At 46.5% G+C, this 25,858-nt stretch overlaps 1 protein-coding gene across 1 annotated transcript in view; it reads right to left on the reverse strand.

Annotated features, from left to right (window-relative positions):
* LOC121873907 (glutamate receptor ionotropic, kainate 2-like) overlaps positions 1 to 24,213 on the reverse strand; it is a 56,017-nt gene extending 31,804 nt beyond the window's left edge. The window contains exons 1-5 of the mRNA XM_042377786.1: positions 24,079 to 24,213; positions 19,119 to 19,229; positions 14,766 to 14,989; positions 14,524 to 14,652; positions 13,751 to 13,909 (exon numbers count right to left, since the gene is read on the reverse strand). Coding sequence (XP_042233720.1) covers positions 13,751 to 13,909; positions 14,524 to 14,652; positions 14,766 to 14,989; positions 19,119 to 19,229; positions 24,079 to 24,213 — 758 coding nt within the window. The remainder of the gene's footprint in view (positions 1 to 13,750; positions 13,910 to 14,523; positions 14,653 to 14,765; positions 14,990 to 19,118; positions 19,230 to 24,078) is intronic.
* Positions 24,214 to 25,858: the final 1,645 nt, after the last annotated feature.

Consider the following 25,858-nt stretch of genomic DNA (forward strand, 5'->3'; position numbering starts at 1 on the left):
CCGAGTCGTTACTCGGTTTCATTGTCTGGCTAGGGTTTTGGTGGCAGAGAGAGACGTCTGTAGTCCTTTCTTCTTCCCTGCACCAATGTTTTATTTCTCATGTTTGCTTTTTCATCCCCAGCTCCAGAAGGTGCCATGCTCGGCCCTGTGGTGTTCGACCAGGTTCCACTCCGCCTGTTTAGCCCACGTCCAGTGCCTGGACGTCGACAAGTTTGACCCGAGTCGTTGTACGATGTACTCTGATGGGTGGGAAGCTTTTCTCCTCGACACCGACGGAGATGTGAACACCTCCCACTTTTTTCTGGCAACAGAGACACCGTGGCTTCCACCTCTCCTGGAGGAACCAAGATCTCTGTTCTCGGTTTTATGGGGATCAGCTCACCCGGGCAGAGGTCATTGACCCACATTGGGGCCTGGGGGGCGAAAATGTAATAATAATAATATTAATAATAATAATAATAATAATAATAATAATAATAATAATAATAATCAAGAACCATAAAGAAAAAAAAAGATTAATAGTGAGAAACGCGAAATGTATGTTGTGTTGTCATAGTATGAGAAACAATTGAAACCCTGCAATTGTGTGTAAATGAGGCAGAAAGTCATATCCGCTGCCTGGGACTTAGTCACAATTTTTGTAATGCCATATGGCAGCAGGGTCTACTATTAGACAATATACATTATGCTTCCAATATCTTCCCAGGCGGTCGTACCTCCCTGTTTGGTAGCTGCCTACTACTTACAAGGATGTGTCACCACCTAGGCCCCTCGGGTAGAGATCACTCTACCCAGGACCTCTGGCCTAGCTGCCCTCGTCTCCTCCTGCCGTCGCCACCGTCTCAGCTCGGGGAATCTCGATAAGTCCTTCTACGACAGGCACCACCACCCCAGGTCGCCTCTGACAGCGGCCAAGTGGAAGCGGGCTTGCTAGGAGGAAGCAGCGGCTCTCAAACCCCGCAACTCCGCCAGGGCCCCAGCTGGAATGTCCGGGTAGCCCAGAGTGTCCTTGGAAGTGCGGTCCTCATCCTCTTCGGACCTCCACCTTCACCAGCCCTCCCCAGGTGATTCGGCTAGGACGGACCCTTTTCCCCTGCCGACCTCCTAAGCCTCCCCCCCCCCTCCCCCCCAGGCCAGGAGACCTTCCACGGTGCCACTGAGGAGGACGACCACTCTACCTCCTCCATTGCTTCGTCTTGGTCGGAACCTAGCCGTCCATATGTAGAAGCCGGATATGCTGGCCACCTCGGGTAGTGCACTCACACCCCCATACCTTGCCACTGAAGATGTTGGAGGCTCTGTCTTTCTGGTTTGGGGCGCAGCAACTGCAGCAGCAGAAAGCTCAGGCTCTCCTCCATCCAACTTCCTGTGGCACGGAGATCCCGCCCTCTCTTCCCCTCCCCGGACCCATTAGTGTTCTCGGAGTCCAGTTCCGAGCCGAAAGGGCCGGGTCCTCACAGTGGCTGCCTGACTAATTCCGACTCGGACCAGGAGTCGGTATCAGCAATCTCTCCAGTCCTTACAAGGCCCAGGCCTTCTTCAGGAGAAGGGAACTTCCCTGCACTTACAGATGCTCTCCTCTCTTTTAAGACACCGGGTGAATCATCAGCCAGGGGGCGTACAAGTGGGCTCGGGTCCCACTGGACACTAGACTGTGGAGACTGCCCATTTTTTCCGAGTGTAAAGCGGTGGGAGGACCTAGTTCTCTCTCCCCGCTCCGACCTTGAGATCCGACGACGGGCGTACAACTTAGGTTAGGAGTACTTCGAGTGCTGACATCTCCACCTGACGAGAAGGAAAATTTTTCTAGCCCTGTCAGGAACGTCTCCGGTCGCGGCCTTGGACGCCTTCGACTCTCTGGCCTCCTGCTCCGTGCTGTCCACAGTAGGTCCGTCCCGAGTAGCGACGCCAGAGGACGATAGGAGGTGTGCCAGGCCCTCTTTCCTTGGGAAAAGGTGAGCCTGGACCTCCAGTCAAGGTCCCTGTAGTCTTATCCCCTCAGGATGACCGGGTGCCAGACGAGCTGATGGAGTTCCTGTGGGCTCCGAAATTAACCAAGTCCTCTCTCCCATGGCAGGCCTTCTCAGGTAGCCCAGGCCACCCTGACCAAGGACGCCATGTAGAAGCAGAAGGCGCCCCTCACCTTCTCCACTATGGCAGGACTGGCCCAACTCGGCACCTGGTTGAAGGCACTGGCCGACAACTCTACCTCCCTCCACCCAGACGCGGCATCTGGCGTCTACGAGGCCCTTTCTACCCTCGCTTCTGGACTCGCCTCGGCCTTCAACCTTCGCCCTCAGCTGGATAAGGAGGTAGGGGCCCGGCTGAACCTCTGGAGGGAGGCCTTCAGACATTGGGATGCGGAAGTGTGGCGTGGTCTGTTACGATTGGCACCCTTTGCTTCTTCCCTGATCCCAGAGGAGGCCCTGCGGGAATGCTTGGCCGCGCAGCCAACCTTCATCAAGGTCGCTGCCCCCCGCCAGTCGCCAGCTCAGACCAGGCACCCTAAGCAGCAGCGACAACAGCGACAGAGACAACTCCCCAGGCACTCCAACAACCATTGACGCTCTCAGGCCTCACACAGGAACCCCCGCCAGAACTTCTGTGAACAGTCCTTTCGAGCCCTCCAAGGACAGGGTTTCCAGGAGCTTAGGCAACCTCGCCGTGAAAGCGGTCACTCTAGGGATGGTTACTCCCGCAGATACAGAGCGGTAAAGGTGATGAGTTGGAACATCTCATCCTTTAGAAAACGATATCCTGACCTACACCACAAAGTTGTGACTGAGGACATCGATATTGTGTGTCTGCAGGAGTGTCTCACACCTAATGGTAAGCCCCCACCCAGTCTGCCCAATTATGTGTATTATGATCCTAGTTCTACTCACACATGTTTGATGTATGTTAAGAAGTCACTGCCGCATGTACCTCTTGTATCCAAAAAGACTACCAACCTTCAGTACCATGGGATCACTATCCACCTGGGCAACTCCACACTCAACGTGCTAAACGCCTATGCTCCCTCAGATCAGCTTCAGTACACACATCTCCCAGACTTTTTACACACTGAGCCCACTGTCCTGATGGGTGACCTGAATACTAGACACAAGAAATTAGGTGACTCCACTACTAACACCAATGGTAGGAAACATATCTCACTTCTCAGTGCATATGAAAATGTTCAAATTATAGGTAATAATGAACCAGCACACATCTATGGCGGGGGTCTAGACAAATGTATTGGCTTTAATCTATCATACACAACTCATAGCTCTGATGTTGTCACTGATCTTATGTCTGACCACAGCCCAATCCAAACTAATATACATGTAGCCAATGACATCTCCACTGGTGGTAAGCTCAACAGACGTAGAATCACAGTCAAGCAAGAACATGAAAGCCAGTTCATAGACTTCATCCATGGCTGGTACAAGGACTACAAGCCTGACAACTACCAAAGTTTCCATGACGATCTGATAGATAGGACTTATGCATACTTCACCAACAATGCCTCCACCAAAAAAAGGAGAAAACGTGGTCAGCATAATGGGAACAGGCAACAGCAGTGCTCTAATGACCCTGAGCTGAAAAAACTCAGGGCTAGGGTCAGGAGGGTGGGTAAGGGTCACAAACAAATTAGAACACCTCAAATGTTACAATTGTATCAAACTTCCCTTGCTGCTGTCAGGGAACGTGTAAACGAACTCAGACATGCATGGGAGACATATGTCAACAGCCTAAACCAACACACATCCCTCAGCAAAGCCTGGAAAGACATAAACACAATCAGAGGTAAAAACAGTAGAAACGTCTCCCACCCAAACTCTCTGCAAAAGTCGAATGAGCTAATAACAAAGTGGGCTTATGTGTCTAGCTATGACATGTTACCAACTGGGACTCGGGGACTCCTTGATGCGAAGTCTGTAGAGAGAAGTAATCTTATTAACTTTATGCTGGGCAAACAGCACGATTAGTGTGATGTCCATATACTGAGTGGGAGCTTGACGCCGCCCTCGCCAGGGGTAGATCTACTTCCCCTGGAGAGGACGGAGTCACCTACAACATCGTTAGACTACTAAGGCGCGTGCCAGGCAATCCATTGTTGGTATTGTACAATATGAGTCATGCCGAGGGCCAACTACCCACATCATGGACCAGCAGTATTGTTGTACCAATACCGAAACCAGGACAGCCTGATGCTTTTCGTCCCATATCACGAACCAGCTGCCTGTGTAAGACCTTTGAGAGGGTGGTTCTTGGCAGACTCTTATATAGAATCAGAGAACACATGTCTCCTAACATAAATGGCTTCACCGATGGTAAAGGTGTACATAATTGCATCACCACATTCCTAACTGTGGTGATGAAAGGCACAGATACACCACATTTTTTGACCTAAAAGCTGCATTTGATATTGCCAATAGGCAACTGATATTATTCGAACTAGCCAAAATGGATATAGGAGGTAGGCTGTTACACTGGATAAGTGGTTACCTACCCAACAGAAGGGCTGCTGCACTGTTTCTGGGTTACAAAAGTGAAGTTAAAGGTATGCAACTTGGTACCCCTCAAGGTGGAGTACTTAGCCCCACTTTGTTCAATGTTCTTATGAATGCATTATTAAATTGAATACCAGACTACCCCAGCAATATCTCAATCAGCTATGCTGATGATATTCTTATACATACTAAAACTCATCGTGAAATGCAAACCACCCTGAACTATGTATACGCAGCCTGTGAGAACCTCGGTCTTATTATCTCCACTGACAAAACTAAGGTGTTCAACAAACAAGCTGGTAACTGCAAACGCGGCCCCGCCAAGTTCAAGATAGGTAACAACTGTAGGTTATGTATATAAGCTACTGTGCCGAGTAGCAACCCTGTATATAAGCTACTGTGCCGAGTAGCAACCCTGTATATAAGCTACTGTGCCGAGTAGAAACCCTGTATATAAGCTACTGTGCCGAATAGCAACCCTGTATATAAGCTACTGTGCCGAGTAGCATTTATATACATCATCACATGGCAACACTGCACGTTATGTGGCATCATTGCCCAGAAGGCTGCCATATGGCAAGGCAGCCTCAGTCTGACTGTGTGAGCCGTGCATGGCACACGCGAGTCACCACTTGTATTTCTCTCATCCATAATAAACGGACTTCAGTGTTACCCAGTGTTTCCCTACCCATCACTGCATTCCTCAGGGAACACTTGTAACCACCATGGCGCAGTGATTGGGATCTGTGGACTTACAAGTGTGTAAACGGTGCCGAGACAGTTGCGTCTGCCGGTGATGCGCGTCGACTCAGTGTGTTGTGTTGTGTTGCTCTGTGTTTCGCAGCGATGTGCCGTGTTGGGCCGTCACAGTGTGTTTTAGTGACGGTGGCAGTGTTAGTGTCAGTGTATTAGTGTGTGTCTAGAGCTGAGAGTTGAGCATTGGCTTGTTTTTTGTGTTACCCACGGAGCACGCAGGCGTACGCCCTTCTCGTGTGACATCCCGGGAGACACTGACTGTCTCACTCCCGCTGCGTCTCTACCCACCGGCATCAAGGCCACCACGAAGTGCTCTCTCAGACACACACACACACGCACGCACTCGCTCACGGACAGAACAGTGGACGCTATGCGTATTTCTGCGCTGTTTATGTCATATATATGTGGTTCGAGCTGTTGAGGCGCCACTTTATATTCTAAACAGTGCAGTCCACGCACACACTAAGATGGGAGGTAAGAAGGGACGTCAAGATGGGAGACACGACTCCCCACCGCCTTCCCCTCCACGGTGCGCAGACTCTCTTCCTCCACCTCCAGTGACAGACATTGCCACAATTCTGAGGTGGATGGACGACCGGGACGAGCGACTTAGAGAGATGGAATTTCAGAGGGAGGAGATACGAAGAGAGGAGGAAAAGTCGCGTTTTGATGCACTATTGGCGACCCTGGCGCTAACCCACCCTCCCTCACTCCCTCCTCCACCACACCAGCGTCTTCCAGGTACTCTTGCCTCCAAACAAACAGCTCCCAAGGCCTCTGTTCAACCCCCACCCGCCCTCTCACCAGACGTCACGTTTCAGCTTTTTCGTGAGTGGAGGCGGCGTTGGACAGATTAGTCCACGATGGTGGACCTTGACAGCATGCCTCCAAACAAACAGCTCATCCAACTGCGGATGTGTTTGTCGCTGGAGACCCAGAGAGTTTTGGAGCACACCTTGCAAGTGCCTCCCGATTCTACCTCTTCAGTGACGGATGTGCTCGACCTTTTACAGGAGCATGTTAAGGGTCGGAACAACGAGGCTTTGCATCGCCGCGCCTTCACCAGCTGCAAGCAGGCGGAGAACGAATCCTTTGACGACTTTTTTGTACGCTTGAAGAGTTTGTCAGAGGAGATCGACGTCTGCAAGGCGCACAGCCGGGAATGTGAGGAAGCCTGGATCAAGCACGGGATCTTGGCAGGTGTCAGGCAGGAAGAGTTGGTGCAGCGACTCATCCCCCTGGACGCTTCCTCCACACTCCAGGTGGTAGTGACTGAATGTCGGTCATACGAGGCCACCAAGTCCGCCACCTCTGCCTAACGGGGCCCTCCTGCTGTGAGAGCAATCTCTCAGTACAAGAAGGGTAAGAAGGCGGCCAACAATGCGAAGGCTGCCACACGTTCTTCCACGCCTCCGCCTAGTGCTTCCTGTGGCAGCTGTGGAAAGCAGCACAGCCCCAAGACATGCCCAGCCGCCGACGCACTGTGTAGTGGATGTGACCATAAGGGCCACTGGTGTAACACAGACAGGTACCCTGCACGAGGCCACAAGTGTCAGGCCTGCGGTCGCTATGGACACTACGACAAGTGCTGCCGCCAACCCATGCCCAAAAGCCCGAGACGAGGAGGAAAGCAGCGCACTTCCCTCGGGGTGGTTCGCACGCAGCCCCCTCCAGATGGCCCACGCAGACCCAAGCAGCAGCGGAGTCACATCAGGAGGGTGGAATCGACCACACGCCCCAGGGCTACCCCTTCCCCTACTATCCGCGTCGCCGTCACACACGGTGATGTGTCGGGTCACATCAAGGTGATACCGGACACCGGCGCCGATACTACGGTGATTGGGTTGAAGCACCTCCAGAAACTGGGCCTCACCAAACGTGACCTGGGACCACCGCCGCAGCTGCTGTACTACAATGCGGACGGTTCCCAGATGCCGGACGCTGTGGGCTCCTTTCAAGCGGAGATCACTTGCGGCGACAGGTCGTGTCATGGATGGATCGACGTGCAGCCTACTCTCGCTACACCCTTGTTGTCGTGGGAGCACCTCAAGGAGTTATGCATGGTGCCCAGAGACTTTCCCAAGCAGATCCCAGCTGCTCGTTACACCGCGAGCAGGGTGCGTGAGTCGACGAGCGACGCGCCTGGCGCTGCCGCACGGAGCTGCCCAGAACTCACGTCCACTCCCACCCACACAGGACGCTCCCCTGCCCAGATCCTGTATGGTCACCCTCTCTGCTCTTGCGTTCCTGCACACGCCAAGGCCTTTGGGAATGAGTGGCAGACCAGAGCCGAGAGCTGCGACCGCCGCGCCGCTTCACGTGCCCAGGACGCCAAGGCTCGGTATGACGACCGTGCCCGCCCTCTTCAGCCACTGGAGATTGGTGCCCTTGTCCGCGTCCAGGACCCGACGACGACACGTTGGGACAAGGTGGGCATAGTGATGGGCGTCGGCCGGTTGCGGGACTACAAGGTCAGGATGCCGAGCGGCCGTGTCTGGTGGAGGAACCGCCGCTTCCTCCGGCCAGTCCCACCCCCTGCTGCTGGCCCCCTGACCGAGGACGAGTCCCCTACACCTCACGAGGATCCGCCCCAAAGTGCACCTCGACGCTCGGAGCGACTTAGGACTAAGAAGTCCGCTCAAGACAAAGACTATGAGCGTGATGGGGGAGGGAGATGTTGGTTATGCATATAAGCTACTGTGCCGAGTAGCAACCCTGTATATAAGCTACTGTGCCGAGCAGCAACCCTGTATATAAGCTACTGTCCCGAGTAGCAACCCTGTATATAAGCTACTGTGCCGAGTAGCATTTATATATATCATCACGTGGCAACACTGCACGTTATGTGGCAACATTGCCCTAAGGCTGCCATATGGCAAGGCAGCCTCAGTCTGACTGTGTGAGCCGTGCATGGCACACGCGAGTCACCACTTGTATTTCTCTCATCCATAATAAACGGACTTCAGTGTTACACGGTGTTTCCCTACCCATCACTGCATTCTTCAGGGAACACTTGTAACCATCAACAACACTGTCGACTATGTTTCTCCTTTTAAATATCTTGGTGTCTCCGTCCCTTGTACCTTACCTGCCACACTGACAGACTGAGACCTCTTAGAAGTGTAGCGGGGTACAGCCCGCACTATGGTGCTAATATTAGAATTGTTAAAACAATGTACCTAGGCTATATAAGATCTCTGATAGATGACCACGCACCAGCCCTGGTCCTTCGTGACAGGAAAGACGTTGACAAGCTCGAGAAAATGTAAAATATGGCCCTCAGAATTATCCTAGGATGTCCCATGAGCATTAAAGTACTTAATATGAGGAAAGAACTAGGTATACCCAGTGTTAAAGATAGAATAATTGAAGTCAACCTCATGATAGCCCTGAGGCTTCTGCGTGGTGATCCTGATAACATTGTTTCCATAAAATTGCTAGAATGTATGAACCATGGGACTGCTGAGTCTAAATGGATCCAAACTACAGCTACACATATGAAGATGTTTGGACTAGACTGTCACGTGCCTGTAGCGCTCGGGAACTCGCATAGCGTGAGGCATATGTTCACGCCTACATTTCATACAAGCTATTAATAAATTGTTAATTGTACTTATTATATTATTATTGTTCTTAGTTACTTAGGTTAATTGTATATTTATGTATGTTATTTATATGCATCATTGTCTTACTCTGTTAAGTCAACTCAAGAGTAATATTAATTAATTATATAAAATATCCAGCAAATGTCCTGAATCACGTGATATGAGACGCTCTCCTCCCGGCGTGGGCACGCTTCGGCAGTAGCGAAAAACCGTGGCATAGGTTAGACGTGTCCATTCGTTCTCTAGCCTTGACCCTTGTCTAGTGCTTTATCCAGTCTTCTGCAATGCCCTAGGGGTATCAGGTATTAGTGACACGTTTAGTTAGGCCTAGGAAGGGATCCTGGTGGTAAGGTATCTCCTGTTTGGTAGGGATAATCATTTTGTAGTGATTGTTGTATATATATATTTCGTAAATCTTGTGTAATATAGTAATGTTAAGTAATATTTGTTTGGTCTAACTCCTTACAGCATATTTTCGCCCTTCCGGCATCACTCTTATTTTATTATACACTAACTTATTCCCTTAAATTCATGTTTGCTAGTCATTACTCCCTTAAGAACATAAATTGAATTAATTAATTATCTTCCCTTTTGTGATTCACTTATTTCAACTGTTCTTACTTATTCAAGTACATTTAGTTGAGTAGGTTTATGGTGGAGATAATTATTGCCGTGTTCCCTATTTGTGCCTTTATTTGTTAATAACTTGGGGTAGGATTCACTCCCCAAGTATAAAGGGTAGTGGGATCGCGACATAGACCACCTGTACAAAGTTGAGACACAACAGCGCTTCCTGCCACCCTGGCGGACAGTTCCCTTCGATATCACAATACCGACATATCCGCCTAAAAATAAATTATACAAAGCATTTATCTCCAACACACTGCCAAATTGAGAGCTCTTGAACACATACACACTCTACAGACTGATGATAATATCACGCAGACCATCTACACTGATGGATCTCTTAACATCGCCTGTGGGAGGGCTGGAAGTGCTATTGTTGTGACTCAACCCGACGGTAACATAATTGAGAAAGGAGTTAGAATTAACAACTGGGCAGCCACTCTACAAACTGAATTAGTTGCCATACTCACAGCTATTAAATTAATTGAAACCACTGTCACTGACAGTCTCATCATCACTGACTCTCTATCCTCACTACTTGCCCTTGGCACCCTCGACTCAGGTTGTCACGCTCTTGTTTCTGAAGCCAGACACAAATAAGCGTGCCTTGTTGACCGGAGTGTCAGGGTCAAACTGTTGTGGATCTCCTCTCACATAGGCCTCATAAAACGTGACAGAGTTGATGCCCTCGCCAAACTCGCGTCTAACAAAGACACCGTTGAATACAATTTGGATCTGTCAAAAAGAACCCTTAAAACTGTAATTAGGAAAGAACTTATTGATGAGTTTGACGCAAGTAGACAAGTGCAAACAGGCACTAGTCGATCCATAGGTTACCATGATGAGATGTATCAAGTGAAACATGTATATGGAGCAAGTAACAAGATCACTAGATTACAAGATGTTGTAATCGCTAGATTAAGGTTAGGATATAAGTACCTTTGACAGTATGCTCCTCAAGCGGATGTAAACAAAATTAAACGTATAGTGTGTGGCCAGACATATGGCCACACACTTGAACACTACGTCCTCGACTGTGTGAAGATAGAACCTTTTAGGGACAGGTCCAAGCACACTGTGTGTGAAATGGCACAACACTTCATCTCTAATGGCAAGATAGCCGTCATATTAAGATTGTATCCACTTTTTTGCACTTAGTAACTATATCAGTTCTCATGTACAGAACCAAATACGCAATGTGCTTGAATACCTCTCACGTAAATGTGAATAACAAAGTGTGAGGCCAGACATACTGCCTCACACGCCTGTACTCACGCATTTGTGAATAAGTTACCCTTTATGTATAGAACTAAACATATAATGCAAATGAAATACTGTGTAACATTCAGTGCCATAATATCCTGACAACGGGGGTTAATTATTATGACCCGTTGTAAACTCTACTCTGTAATCCTTTTGCGCTACCGCTCACAGGATGAGTGTGGGGTGCACAATAAAGTAGCCGCTGTAGGCGGCAAAATCAAAATCAATCCCACAGGGCAACGGAAGGTCAGCAACAGCGGTTCTCCCGCAGCTGACCACCCGGAGAGGGGTCTCCTTTCTGGTTGGGGCGACTCCTGGCCCTTCAGCGGCTGGGCAAAGAGGGTCATCAGTCTCCCACCGCAAGGTAGACGTCCTCATGTATCTGGACGACTGGCTGATCTCGGCCTCGTGCAAGGAAAAAGGCGAATCAAGCACCAGGGTAACAATGGCCACGGCGGAGGGCATGGGTTTCAGAATCAACTACTCGAAGTCCTAGCTTCACCATCACGACAACTGGTGTGGCTGGGTATGGAGTGTGACACCTTAACAGCTTCCCTCCGCCTCAGCCCAGACAACGCACGACGAATACTCCGGCGCCTCTTTGTCGCTTCAGTGTCGGCCAGCTTCACTCACAGCCAGTGGGAGACCCTCCTAGGCTCCCTCAACTACGCGGCAGAGGTGTACCCATGGGTCGTCTGCTTCTCCACCGCCTGACCAGGGAGGTCAACGTGGCCATCCCAGTCGAACCTAGAAATTTCACATGTACCATGCTCCCTCACTTGTCTGCCTTTCTACGCCCCTGACTACAACCAGACTACCCAGGACGAGGCCATCTGCTTCGAAATGGAAAGCACAGCTGCAGTTTTCTGCCTCAACAGGCAGGGCATTTTACGCCCAGCCCAATTGCTGTCATTCTAGGGGCTCAGATGTTCCAGGAGGCATACCACCCGAGAATCGAGAATGGCTGTGCCGACGCTCTCTCCCGCTTCAAGTGGATACTAGGCCAGAGGTGGCTCAGACGCCTTCACGGAGGACTGGAACAAGTGGACCTACATACCTGTTCCCATCTCCTTGCTCCAAAGTCCTGCTACAGGTCTGCCACAATCTGCGCAGCTTTCAGGGAAAGGTCCTCCTCCTGGCCTCGTACTGGCCGGCTCAACCATGGTTCTCAGAGCTACTCGCCTGGTGTCCACATGCACTGATGGTGGGGAACGCCTGTCTATTCGATCCCCTCGTTGCCAGGCTACAGAAATCACTTCACTTACATGCGTGGAGTTTCTCCGTTCCTCCCTGAGCAGACTGTATTCACCTAGAGTGGTGGAGGACATCTTGTCAGGACTAAGACGCTCCACTACTCGACAATACGAGTCCTGCTGGAAAGCCTTCCGGCAGTACCTCAAGGAACAAGGATCTTCCACGCCCAGTGAAAGTGTAAGTCTAGAATTCCTATCTTTTCTAGTGCAAGAGCGAGGCAGGTCTATCCAGACCCTCTCCGTCCACCTGGCTGCCCTCACCGACCTCCTGGATTACGGTTGCGGGATGAAGGTTAACAACAGGTCGATTACCCTGCTGAAACGTGGCCTGTTGCACCAGCGACCACCTGCTTGACCACCCCAGATATTCTGGTCCTTGGAGAAAGTCCTCTCTCTTCTGGGCTCGGTAAGTATTACTCCTTCAATCCTGTGAACTATACTGAAAACCTAGCCTGAGAGCCTCTGGCCTTATGATGTCTGTTTTTCCTATGTTATTGTTACTATGAAGATTTTACCATGACATGGATTAATCTGATATCTGCCTCACTCCAGGATCCATTCACCATCAGACAGTCAAAGGGCCGCCTACTACAGAAGGCCCTTATCGTAGTAGCAATGGCCATGAGCTTCAGGTCCTCCCAGCTCAAGGCACTCACGAGGGTCGACCACTGGACCTTCTTCGCCCAAGGAGATTCTGCAGTATTCCCGGTTCCTTCTCCCACCTCCCTTGCGAAATATGATTGGGAGAACCACAGACTCCAGCCAGTAACGGTTCCAGCGTGGAGGTGGAGGGCGAACATCACCGATTCTGTCCGGTGGGGACCCTCCGCCAATACCTCTCCGCTACAACCGTTCACACCACCAACAAACAACATCTCGTCGTTCATCCTCGGTCGGGCCGCCCTCTGTCAGTCAGAGGGCTCTTAGACAAGTTGCAGCTTCACCGGCTTTCCCAAGGACCCACTCTCTCTCACAGGTTCGGTAAGGAGGTCAGTGGAAATTTGCCTCCTGCTTCATAGCAAGATTCCTGTCTCACCAAGTGTCAGACGCACACTGCGTGGCAATGGGTCTCACCCCTCGACCCAGAGACTGCACGCTAGAAGAAAAAAAATAATGTAGCTTAGTCTAAGAACAAAATTGGAATGGACCTTCGTGTGCTCACTGCTCCCCTTACAGCATAGCACACTACTTCCTGTGAAATATAACAAAGTGCACTAGCTGAAGCTCGACTCGTTAAAATAGGACTTTGAAACTTGCTGGAAAGCCTATTTTTGGTGAGTGAGCGAAAATAGTGCACGCACTTTCCCGCCCTTCCTTCGGCTTCATCCCCCTGCTATTCCTGATGTAGGTTTGGAAAAGTAATGACTACCGGAATGTAAACTCCGGCACGCCTTGAACGGCGCAGGCAGTAAGGAGCTCTTCTGCACAGGTTACCCATTCTCTCAAGTTTTTTTTTAGTTTTCTACTAGCTAGTAGCAGCCTAGACGATTCTAGATGTGTTAATATTGGCCTTTTCACCTACTAGGGTGATATCTTGAGGTCTAATATACCAAAGTGCACTAGCTTCGCTCACTCAATAAAAATAGGCTTTTCGGCAAGTTTCAAAGCCCCTAATATATATATATATATATATATATATATATATATATATATATATATATATATATATATATGTGTGTGTGTGTGTGTGTGTGTGTGTGTGTGTTTGGTTGAAAATTAAAACATATTAATCCGAAGTAATCCATCTTACGTAAAATTCATGGACTTAGACAGGCATTCGAGCACGCTGGCAGTGGGTCCCCTGAACATAAGTCGCTGCTCACCAGGTGCTCCAGGGTCGTCTTCCTCGTGAGCCGTCTGCCCTGGGTATACTTCACCTGCTACCACCAGTCTTGGTCGGTGTATGAATCTATCAGAGCCGGTGATGAAGATATTTTATTTTTGCACCGTAATCAATAAGTTTTGGATGCCTAGCAATCGAGTAACAAATCAGATCATTGAGGTTCGCACAGTCGTAAAGATAATATAAGTATTTTTTAGAAAAGATTTTGGAAGTGAGAATCGGATCCTTAATATGTAAAACTCGAAAGCGGATTTAGCGTTTCATTATTAGTGATATATCAATTGTACAAGATGCCATCGGAACATTATTCTTTAATTTAATGAAATATTATTTCAAGAAAATAATGGTTTTAGGCTTAATAATCAGATATTAATGCAGAAAGAAGCTACAGAATTAGTGTTGTTAACAACGAGAAGTGATCCTAGAATATTTTGGTTGTGTGACAATTAATAGGATAATAAAGCAAATTTTGTATCTTTGATAGAGTAAAATAAAAATTTACAGTGATCTGGGTGAAGGCCTGAACGGTGAGACTAGGAATTTTGATTTTCATATTGGTTTCTGCCTTAACTGCAGATAATTACTTTTAGATTTAATTAAGGAAAGTAGAGTAAAGCTCATAATCCTAAGAAACTAATGATAATCATGTAAACAAACAAACAAACAAGTATAGTACTGACTTTGTGAATTTGTCAGGGAAGAGAGGAAGCTGGGTGGTAAGCACGAGGCCTTGCTGGGACGACCAAGAAGAAACCCTCAGTGGCTTTGTGTCCCGAGGGTTATAAGGCAGGTGAAGGTACATGGTGCAGCTGTTTGGTAGGAAGAGTCAAATATATACGGATCATATGGTTTAGTGTTTTGCAGAACTGTACACATCTAAAAACTTTTCCACTTATATTTACATTATACCTGGTGCGATTACCTTACAGTTCCTGAATCACTTTCTAAGAATAACAGCATGGAGTTCGTCATAGAAAGGATTTTATGAAGGTTTTGCAGCTTAGAATGAGAAACAGGTGTGACAATGAGGAGCTTTGTAGGCCAGACTAGAAGGCGTCCTTTTAGGGACAACTCGGCGAAGGCGGCGAGGAAGGCTGGGTCGTCGCTCACCACCACCACTGTCACGCACCATGACACCTGCCGCAGCTGTTGACACCAATATGACAGGAGTTATATGAGAGTGACCTACCCGCCCAATTAGAAATGTGGGAACAACCTACCCGCCATAGTAGAGCGAGACATGGTGTCCTCTTCTAAGACCTACAGTGCTGGACTGTTGCCTCTAACCAGGTTTGAGGCGCCCAGCTATGAGACCTGTACTAAAGTTATAATATCAGAGGTCACCCAGGAGACTTCTGGCCCTGCGCTGAGCGAGGGGTTATCATGTACTATATACAGGGTGTTTATTATACATACAAAATAGTACTATAAATACACTCTACCTTATGTAGAGATTTAATTATTATATTATATTAAAATAAAAAACAATATTAGGTTGAAATATCTTTAGGTGTATCCTATGTATGCCCATAATATAATCAAGGTTTGGTTTGTAGACACAACGGATGCAAAAAGAATGAAGAAGGGGCTCTATGCATATGGCACTTCCATCTCACCACACCAAATAGAATATGAAAAGTATGCGGCCATCCAACAATGTATGAAGTGCTATAAATACAATGACCACATGACCAAGAACTGCCTCCTGCAAGGGGTCATATGCTCTGAGTGTTCATCTGATCAGCACTTCTACAAAGACTGCCGTAGCACCATAAAAAAGTGTGTCGTCTGCGAGGGTGACCACAGGACCTTCTCTGCCACCTGCCTGGTCAGGAAACAGGTAATTCAAGAACCAGAGAAGAACCTGACCGAAATAACAAAACAAAAAGAAACAAGGGAAATTTCCAACACCATAGAAAGGACCACTCAGTCGACGATCATGGCTTACAACCAAACCCTAAAAGACGCTCTAAAAGAAACTCAAGCAGACTCACAAAAGCTCAACAAAGTCAGCGAGACCATGGAAGTCCAGCAATCAGAGATAAGAACCATCAAGGACTCAATAAAACAGGCAGTTACTGAGTCACTGGGTGCCATGAGGGACGCAGTGGAGGAGAGCATCAGGAGCGTCTCCTCTCCACAGCTGGACGAGTCCAAAGCCATCACTATATACTTGTCTTACCTACATGCCCATCACATGAACATGGTTCATCTAGGTTCATTCTCGAAACACCTCAACGAGACACTAACCAGGAACAACATTGTACCTGTTGAAATAAGCGACAAAGTCCCTTCAAAAGAAATCCTTAAGTCAGTAACCCACTCAACGACTTATCAACGACCTCAACCCACGCCAGAAATAGACCATGACCTCCCTGACTTAGGCAAAAGTCAGTATAACCGTAGTCCCGACGTGGCCAGTCAGTCCCCCTGGGATCACAGCTCCAACGACACCGTAAATGTCCGCGACCCCAATACATGTACTCCCATCGACGACAGTGACCATCGGACTGCAACCACAGTCAATGGTTGCGACCAGATGATGACGAGTCACTCCACAGAGGAACAAAACCCTCGAGCTGCAGCGTCGTCGTCGTGACGCTCTCATCCAATCCCATTATGATCCCCGCCAACATCAGGTCAAACCTCAAACGGGCAGACTAGGACTCCTTCAAGGAGTCTCTCAGTCTCAAGCAGGGGAGAATCCTGGAAGAAGCCAGCCCCAATGACATCGACGACGCGGTCAAACAATGATACACGGATGTGAAGACGGAAATGGACAACAACATCCCGACTACCACTCACAGGACCATTCCCCATCCTCACACTAGTCACCAGCTGAGGCAGCTCAGTTTCCAGTACGATCACGTGAGACAGCTAGCCAGTATCCGCGGGTGGACGCAAGAGCTGAGAGACCGGTACCGAGAGCTACAGACGAACATCCATCACGAGAGCAAACGTCTACATGAACAAAAGTGGGCCGCCTTGATGTGGGAGGCAGCCAACAATTACCGCAATTCTGCTGCATTCTGCAAAGGGATCAAGCGACTGATGGGGTCCACCTCTAGCATGGTCCCTTACCTGCTCGACGAAAACAACGTGAAAATATTCGAGGAGGAAAACCGAGAACAACTACATCGGCGATATTTACGGAAGATCCATACCATTAGTGAACAGGGGAACGAGGGCTTCGACAGGGAGTTTGAGGAGGACATTTTAGGTCAGTTGCAGGACCATCAACACCTGCTCCAGCCGCTCTTACGGACTGACTTCACTAGACTGGTGGACGGAAGCTATGACGGAGCTCATAGTTCCTGCAGATGTGTAAGCCGTCATAAAAGGGTTTAAAAACAAATCACCTGGGCAAAGCCACATTAACAAGAAGATCCTGCCTCAACTCCCCGACAACATGATAGAGAGGCTTGCTCATATATGCAACGCCTACCTCGCCTCTGGATACTTCCCTAAGATGTTCAAAATCGCCGTTATTCGCCTCATATCAAAAGCAGGGAAGCCTTCAAACAAAGTCGAAAACTATCGACCAATATCGCTGCTAGAGGTACCTGCCATAATCTTCGAAAAAATAGTAAACAAGCGATTGCGGATGTATCTGGAGGACGATGACGTGCATAATCCCCGCCAGTTCTGCTTCCGCCAGTACCGAGGCACATCCACCGCCATAGCTCAGGCCTACGAGCAGATCGCCAATGCCATGACTGGCCTCCTGCAGTGCAATATAATACTGAGGGACGTCAGCAAGCGTTTGACAAAGTTTGGCACGCACGGCTGCAATATAAGATCATACAACTGGGGCTACTCGAAAATCTGACGCGCCTGCTGTGCAACTTCATTATGGACCGCAGAGCCAAAATCAAGATGCAAGAACATTTTGGAGAAGAATTCTCACTATCGAGCGGCGTGCCTCAGGGCTCTTGTCTCTCACCAACCCTCTTTACACACTCTACACGGCTGATCTGCCACCCCCAATCGTCGGCAGCGAGTTCATCATGTATGCCGACGATGTAACACAGATCGTCACCTGCCCAGGAAGGTTTACGGCAAGGATGACGCGACTTACTGCTCGGGCAATAGTGGGTATCTCGGAGTATGAAAATAAATGGAAAATAAAAACAAACAAAACGAAATTCGAGGTCATACCCATAGCCAAATTCAAGCCGGCGCCATTGATGATCGACGACGAAGAGATTGAGTACTCTAAACAAGGCAGGTTGCTCGGCTTCATCATCCCTCGGACGGGCATCATTCCCCACGTGAAGGACAGACTAAATAAAGCCAAAGTCGCCGCAGCCAAATTAAAACGTTTTAAACTGATACTGAAAAGATACAAGTTCACCTGTACAAGGCGCTGGTGAGGCCTGTGTTGAGTACTCCACATATACCACCTGTCACACCAAAGACTAGATCGCAAAACAACTACAGAGCTACCAAAATAAGTGTCTGAGGGTCAGCCAGTGGGCTGGGCGCCACTCAACAGAGACAGTGGAAACCATCCACCAAGAACAGAACAGAGACCTCAACGTCAGGCCCTTATCGCCTTGGGAAGAAGGTCGTGACAAGCCCCGGACGACCTCACAGCCCAGACCACCCACGCCGCGGGAAGACATCAACGAGGGCGACCCCACGCCCGGTGCCCTGAGTCTGCCCGGGCACTACATCAAACCAACCCGCGACCCTTCCTGTCCTTGGGCTACAGTGATCCCAAATTATAGATTATAATTCCAGATGGATGTAAATTCTACATTTAATAATTCACAATCTACTGAGTCCATAACGTAATACAGTATAAGATGTTAATAAAACTTGTAATTGTAAAATCAATTCATTATTGTCTAATAAAATAACTATTGTGCAACCTCATTCTAAATCCTAGGTTAGCTTTAGTTAGCTTAACAAACTCAGGAAATGCGGGTGTCGTCCTCTCTGTTTAACTTATTAAACTTTTTTCCAACCTTTCCCTACGACTATATGTTGTGACTTCTCCATCCTCATGTCCGGCTGTGCCCTTTGAGCCCCAGCATGTTTTCCATTCATTCCCAACTTAAACTAAAAAAAAAAAAAAAAAAAAAGATAGAGTAGCTAACAAGCGGAATTCTATTTATATATGCCTAAGTTATAAAAAAATATATAATTAGCAGAATAAGCAAAGGGAGAAGGAGTTATTGTCACTTCCTCGGCAGTAATGTGAGTGACCTACCCGCTTCAGTAGTAATGTCAGTGACCTACCCACATCAGTAGTAATGTGACAGTGACCTACCCGTCGAGCCTCGTCGATCACCCGGGAGAGCTGCGCCTGTGTCACGTTAGCGTCCTGGCCGTCCACTGCCACCTCGAACAGCGCCGCACCCGAGAGAGCTTCATTACCCATCTGAAAAAAGAGTCATTAATTATCTTGATTTTTATTCAGTAATATTATCTTTTTAATCTCGGAGTGATTAAAATAACTATTGAATGCCATTCGTTCTTTGTTTTCCATTCTAGATTATGTAATACTGGAATCGACTTACCGAGAAAACGGTCACAGGTGAAATTCTCTCATCTGTTAGTATGACCACGAAACAAAGAGACTCTGACTTAGTTGTTAGTACCGCATCTACAGCACCAGATGCACGTGTTAATAAGTCAGGATCAGCTGCAATAAAGAATATTTTTTCGCTATATATCTTTTTGATCTTAACAATTTCAGTGGGAGCGGCATGTCACAGATATTTCTCCTCAACAAGAAAACGGAAATAAATGTTCAAGTTGACCTGTTTATGTTGTGGGCTTGACTGGAACCATACACGTGAAAAAATAAAATACGTCATCCAACTACTGGTTAAAAAAAGGCTTCTCTTATAACAATAAGTTTTGAATGACCAACATCATTTTACAACCATGGCACTCAAGTGTAATGTTAGACATCCCGGCCTATGCAATAACGTTTGACTAAGCTGTAGCAATGAGCGGTTGGGGTTAGCTGGGGGGATAAGGACACTTGACCTCTTTACTCAGCCGTTGAACACTTCTAAATATGATGGTATCACCGTTTGAGAACGATGTTTTGGACCTCTGAATAAAATGTCGTAATGCTGTTATGCTTAATGAGTTAACTAGAGCTAAGACACTCACTGCAGGCTTGAGAAGACTGAGAAATAGGAGTACGAAAGTAGAGTTGTGAAACTCACCGGATGGTTGAATTAGCAGACCGCCAGACAGGTACACAGTCAAAGCAAATAGCAGCAGTCGTTGTACTACAGGCAACACCATCTCTGCTGGTCAACCCAAGACTGTAAATATACAGGGTGATTCAGCAAAGAGTACATTAAATTGGAGGATGAAGTTCTTGTATAATTCTAAACCACAATGTCTCTATGGTAAAATGTCAGATTCTGCATAGTTTCCATGTTACAGTACATATAAGATGTTGTATAAATGACAGTGAATTTGATGTGAAACCCTCGTAGGTTTTTGTAATCATTTATTCAGGATCTCTACAGTGTAACCCCTTTTGGTTACAACCTAAAGGAAATGTTCAAAGTTGGCCCCTTCTGCCTCAATGTTGATTTGAATTGAAACAGTTTATTTAGCCAGAAAAACACAGATGCAGAGTGGATAATAATAACAATATTAACATGGCTGAGCCAGTTGAGAACCTGAACTCTCCTGTAGGCACCTGATATATACTATACATTTATCTCAAGGAATTATTATGTAACATTTAGTAACATCTGGAATAGTACAATAGCATGGTGGTAATAAGAACATCTCATAATGTTTATTTATTATTTTTTTTAGTTTATCTTTTTTTATTTATATTATAAGTATATACTGTTACGAACCCCGCCATCTATTGTCCTGATCTACTTACCCAGCACTACGAACCACGCCATCTATTGTCCTGATCTACCTACCCAGCACCACGTGCAACGCCATCTAGGGACGAAACCCGATTATGACTACTCTTAGTTACCACTCGGGGTTTCCTTCTCCATATCCTGGTTGTTGCGTCACCTCCTCCAAGTCTTCTTCGTCACCAGTTCAATGAGAGTTCAGTTCACTCTGGGAAGTGACCACAGGATCACCTATCCTGAAACCTACGGCACAGTGACTACCTACCGTCTTCTACAATACTCAGCCTTACTCGTCAGCCATCTCAGCTCCGCACTTAAGTATTTGCAATCTTATATTTTCCCCGTCCACTAGCTTCAAAATTGTTGTATAAATATGTATATACTGTTAATGTTTAGGTTAAGTATGGTTAAGGGTAAATTATAGAAAGCTGAATATTTTGTTAAGGAATGTATGGTACTTTATTATACACAACAAAAACTCGCATCCTTTGTCTACCCTTTTATAGTCCGATTGTCTTTGTTTTTTTATTGTTGTTGCCTGTTGGGATCTGGGTAGACTTTTAACTATATTCTAAATCCCCAACTCGTAACAATACATAAATTACAATGGAATTGAAAAACATAAGTATAATGGGGGAGCAGTACAACATGGGTTGTACAGTATTGGAGTTGAACAAGAGGACAGAGCTGTCAGGATTATGTCTAGTTGGCAATTATGTTTATTGCAATGGTAATTTCTTCTCTATTTACATGATAATTTCCGATAAAACGGTTTTGATGATACAGTAAAAGCAGGTACTGTAAATATAGTAAGTATTACAGAAATATTAATACTCAGATAATGGATATTTTTAAGAGATGATTTAAAGGAAGGGCTTAGTCTTTGCTCAGATGGGTGAAAGGGTAAGATTGTTTCCACCTTCACACCGTGATATTTTATGGGCCTGGGATTGAGGGAGAGGAGCACATGAGGGTGGTCTTAGTAGCTCTGGGTGCCTTAAGTTGTATCTCTGTTTTATTCAGAACTGGAAATAATTAATGTCAAGCAAGTGATTGTGATAGATTTGTAAACTAAAGAGGGCACAGCAGTAGGTGTTAAAATCTTCGAATTTTCGATTTAGCAAATTTTTTCGTTTGTGTGATCCATTTTTTTTCAAGTAAGTCTTTGTCATGCCAACTCTCTTTTTTATGCTGTACATAACCAGAATTTATGCTTTTGAAGAACCCAAGGGAATTTACATAGTGTGACAGTGTATCAGTGTTATTAAATATCTGTGATAGAGTTCTTTTTCAATGCTGTGAAATTGAGAGACTGTCTAGTGTGATATGATACCGCACTGTTTATTGACTTTGTGTATGAATATGCTTGTATGTGGTTTCTCCAGTTAAGTTTCTCATCAACAATAACACACCGAGGAATTTGGTATTTTATTTCTGCGTTTATGGATTTGTAATGCAGGTACGAGGGGTCCAAGTCTGAGGGAAGTAAAAGTTTTCCTTCTGTGAAAGATCATTGTAGTGGGTTTTCTCAGGTTTAATGTCAGTTTATTACGTATTTCCCAGGTCCTGACTTTAGTCAATTCAGTGTTCATGGACACTCATCAAGGAATGCAGAGGTTTGAGTTGCTGTCACAGAATTACTATCGTCTGCAAATAAGTTGTATTTTTATGAGTGTGCTGGCGTGGACTATGTCGTTTATGTACAGCAAGGCAGTACTGGTGAAAATGGAACCTTGAGACTCCATGCAAGATTGGCGAGGGGGAGTCAGATTGGTGATTAATATTATATGGTTATGCTGCATCTGTTTGAGCAGATATGAGGTAAACCAATTGGGACAGGCCTAACGCCATGTGTTGAAGCTTTGAAAGGAGGATGGTATGGCCGACAGTATCGAAGAGCTTTAGAGGTCAAGAATATACCGACGCTGTGAACTGACTGTCTTCAAGGTCTTTACAAGATATTATTAGTAAAGGATAATAGAGCAATCTCAGTCGACGCCTAGCTCTAAAATCCAAGCTGGGGGTCTGTAAAAGAATGGCCAATGGCATTGCAGAAGGAATTTAGTCTACTACATGCTAAACTACTCAGTATCTTACTCAGGCTAGGAGGACTGATATGGGGTGGTAATTCTTGAAGAGACCTTTGCCCTCAGATTTTTTTATATGCTTGGTGAACTGGCAATTTTCAGTTGTCAGAAGACACCACCACTAGTGAAGGAGGAATTACAAATGTGGGAGAACAGGTAGTAATTAGTGAGCTACTTTCTTAATGATGCTCATTGGCATGTTGTAAGCCCCGCCTGCTGCTGCATCTTTGGATATTTTATAATGGCGGGGATAGAACAGCTCAATTGCTGTAGTTTTTGCAGATATCTGAATTCTCCATGGTGATCAGGGATGCTCTCTGCACGATTTTGTAACATTAATAAAATATTCATTGGAAATTAATTTGCTGTGGGGGATTGATTGATACGTTTATTGAGATACAAAAAACATTAATACATCTCAAAGGGATGAAGTGACATAAGTCATCCTCACCCCAGTCCAGGAATGTCCCTCTCAGGACAGGCAATGAAGTACCGTTACAACTGAATCATTTATCATAAAAGCTGGTGGGGGCCGGCTGAGTATTTCTGTTCTGAATAGAATTTATGACATTCCACGTTATCTTACCGTCGCTTTGATACTGACTGGGCCTTGTATAATAGCTACGTCTGGCATTTCTAACTTCTTATGTTTACTCTAACAATCTTCAGTAAGCATCACCTAAAGTTATGGGTCTTTTGCAAATTTTCCTTTGGAGTTTGTGTTTTCTTTTATCATTATCTTAATTTCGCCTTTGTGATATAGGGCTTTGAAATGGATACAGTTTTTCAATGACAGTCTTGAGCGGGAAGCATTTATCAAAGCAAGCATTGAAAATGCGAGGGAAATGTGACTGTTCACGTTAAGTTTGTCAGGGGCATAGACAAGATCGATTAGCATTTATTAGGTTGTTTCCAAGGGCATGTTGTCAGTGCAGTAGTCTCTATGTGTGTGAGACTCTACTAGACCTTTCCAGGTCTTGTGGCTGTTTTATACATATGGCAAAAACTGGGAAGTGATCTGAGATATTGATATAAATAATTCACTTGCAAGATTGTTTAGGAGTGTTGTTGGTCAGATATGATCTATCACAGTGGCAGAGGTGGCAGTTACTCCTAGTGGGTTTGGTTATAGTGTTGAAGAGTTTAGAATGACAGGTAGCAAGAAGGTCTAATACTGGTGTTGGTTTCTGATATTAATAGATCAAGGTTAAGAATCTCCTGTAATGTAGCAATGTTTCCTCTCTGAACTTATGATGGTGATAAAGCTCCAAAGGAATTTATCAAGAAAATTCCTTACATTAGTGTGGGGTCTTCTGGATCCTCCTACGAGGATATTTCGTGTGTCGTTACGTAATTCAATGACGCTCTCCATGTACTCATCCTGAACCTTTAAATCATCTCTTACAGAAGTGTTATGCTTGATATCAAGCATATAGGGTGGCCTACCACTGTGTCGTGACGTGTTGACGCATTTTGTCTATTATAATTAAGAATGTTATACAAATGGTCAATATATCGTTAGTGGGTTTGGTCTCAAACCCAAGTACATCGTTGTGGGCAATAGAAGATATACACTGATCTAAAAGGTATCTAGATGGAAAATACTGCTGATCGTATAGCTAATTAAGGAGGAGAAGGAATGAAATTGATGAGAGACTAGAACTAAACTCGGGAAGTCAGGAAGTAATAGTTACAATTTGGGTTGAGTGTAGCCAGTGAGTTTTGTGAAGGCATCAGGGTCGATATGAGGGTATTGTGTCGACACCATGCCGTTAAAGGGGTGTAACACATACGATCCTAGCACATCTAAGGGAATGACACTGGCAAAAACCATTATTGTGGGAACATTGATACTGAATTAAGGAACAAGTAAAAAAACTCAGGGTCACTGGGGTGCGAAAAAGGAAGATCTACGAAGAGGTATAATAGTGGGGGGGGGTAATGTACTCTGGTGCTACCGTAACAAATTAAGATGGCCAGTATGTTGAGGGAGTGATTCCCAGATAGAGTGGGAGGTGCTCCTGTCACTCAGTTTTGAGGGCCTGGTTTCCACAAAGGTGGGCAATGTGCTACTCAGGCTGTGGCCGGCAGGGGGAAGACTCCTCAGGTGATAGCAGTGGCTGGTTCCCCTCAGTGGGGAGAGGTTCTCCAGAGACCTGGGGGGAGTTGGTACAGCGGGTGGGTGAGTGGGCGGGTGTTCACTTGCCTGATCCCTCACAACAAGGGTTTTATGACTGAACGTCACGTGTTTCCCTTGTTTCCTGGGTTCTTTAAACTGGTCCATTTGATGTAGACGGGCTTTAGTCGTACCTGGACAGAGATCTTCGTTGACGAATATAGTGGTGCCTTTCAGTTTACTGCGTTGATAAAACACTTTGTCAAGGTCAGAGGGGGATGAGAATTTTGTTATGATGTCGCGGGGGCGGGAGGAGTTGGGTTCCCGATGCGTTGAACACGATCAAACTTGACTTCACGAAGTTTAAAATGTTTATTCAGCAGGCGTGAAATATGCATTGGGGGTGACTCCCAGTTCTCGTGGATATCTTCAGGGATACCGGCAATCCTGAGGTTGTTTCGCCGCCCCATGTCATCCACATAATCCACCCGGTCTGCTGTTGTCGTTAGTTCCGTTTTGAGCTTTTAATTCTCCTCACTCAGCTTTTGAACTTGGGTCTGAGTGTTCGGTTCTCTTTAGCTTCAACGTTCATATTTGCTTGTAAGTCACTTATTTCCCCTTGCGAGAATTCCAAGCTTCTTTTAATCTCACTTAGCTGGTCAGTGAGACGCCTGTCAGCTTCTTCTAGCTTCCTGATGGTCTCCTTATTCATCTGTTGTTTGATGTCCTGTATGAGAGTCCGTTGGACTTCCATTATCACATCAGTCAGTTGTTGTTTCGTGAAATTTGAATGTTTGACACTAGCAGCCAACTTACACATATTGGAGCTAGTGAGGGCTGAGTAGCTGGCAGAATGGAGACGGTCTAGTTGTGTGGTCAGCTGGGTGGCCTGGTGGGACGGTGGGGGAGTGTGGACGGTTGGGGTGGACAGGGCTCAGATTACAAGCCGTGGCACTTATGG

This window comes from Homarus americanus, unplaced genomic scaffold, assembly GCF_018991925.1.
Source record: "Homarus americanus isolate GMGI-L3 unplaced genomic scaffold, GMGI_Hamer_2.0 scaffold25827, whole genome shotgun sequence".
NCBI lineage: Eukaryota > Metazoa > Arthropoda > Malacostraca > Decapoda > Nephropidae > Homarus > Homarus americanus.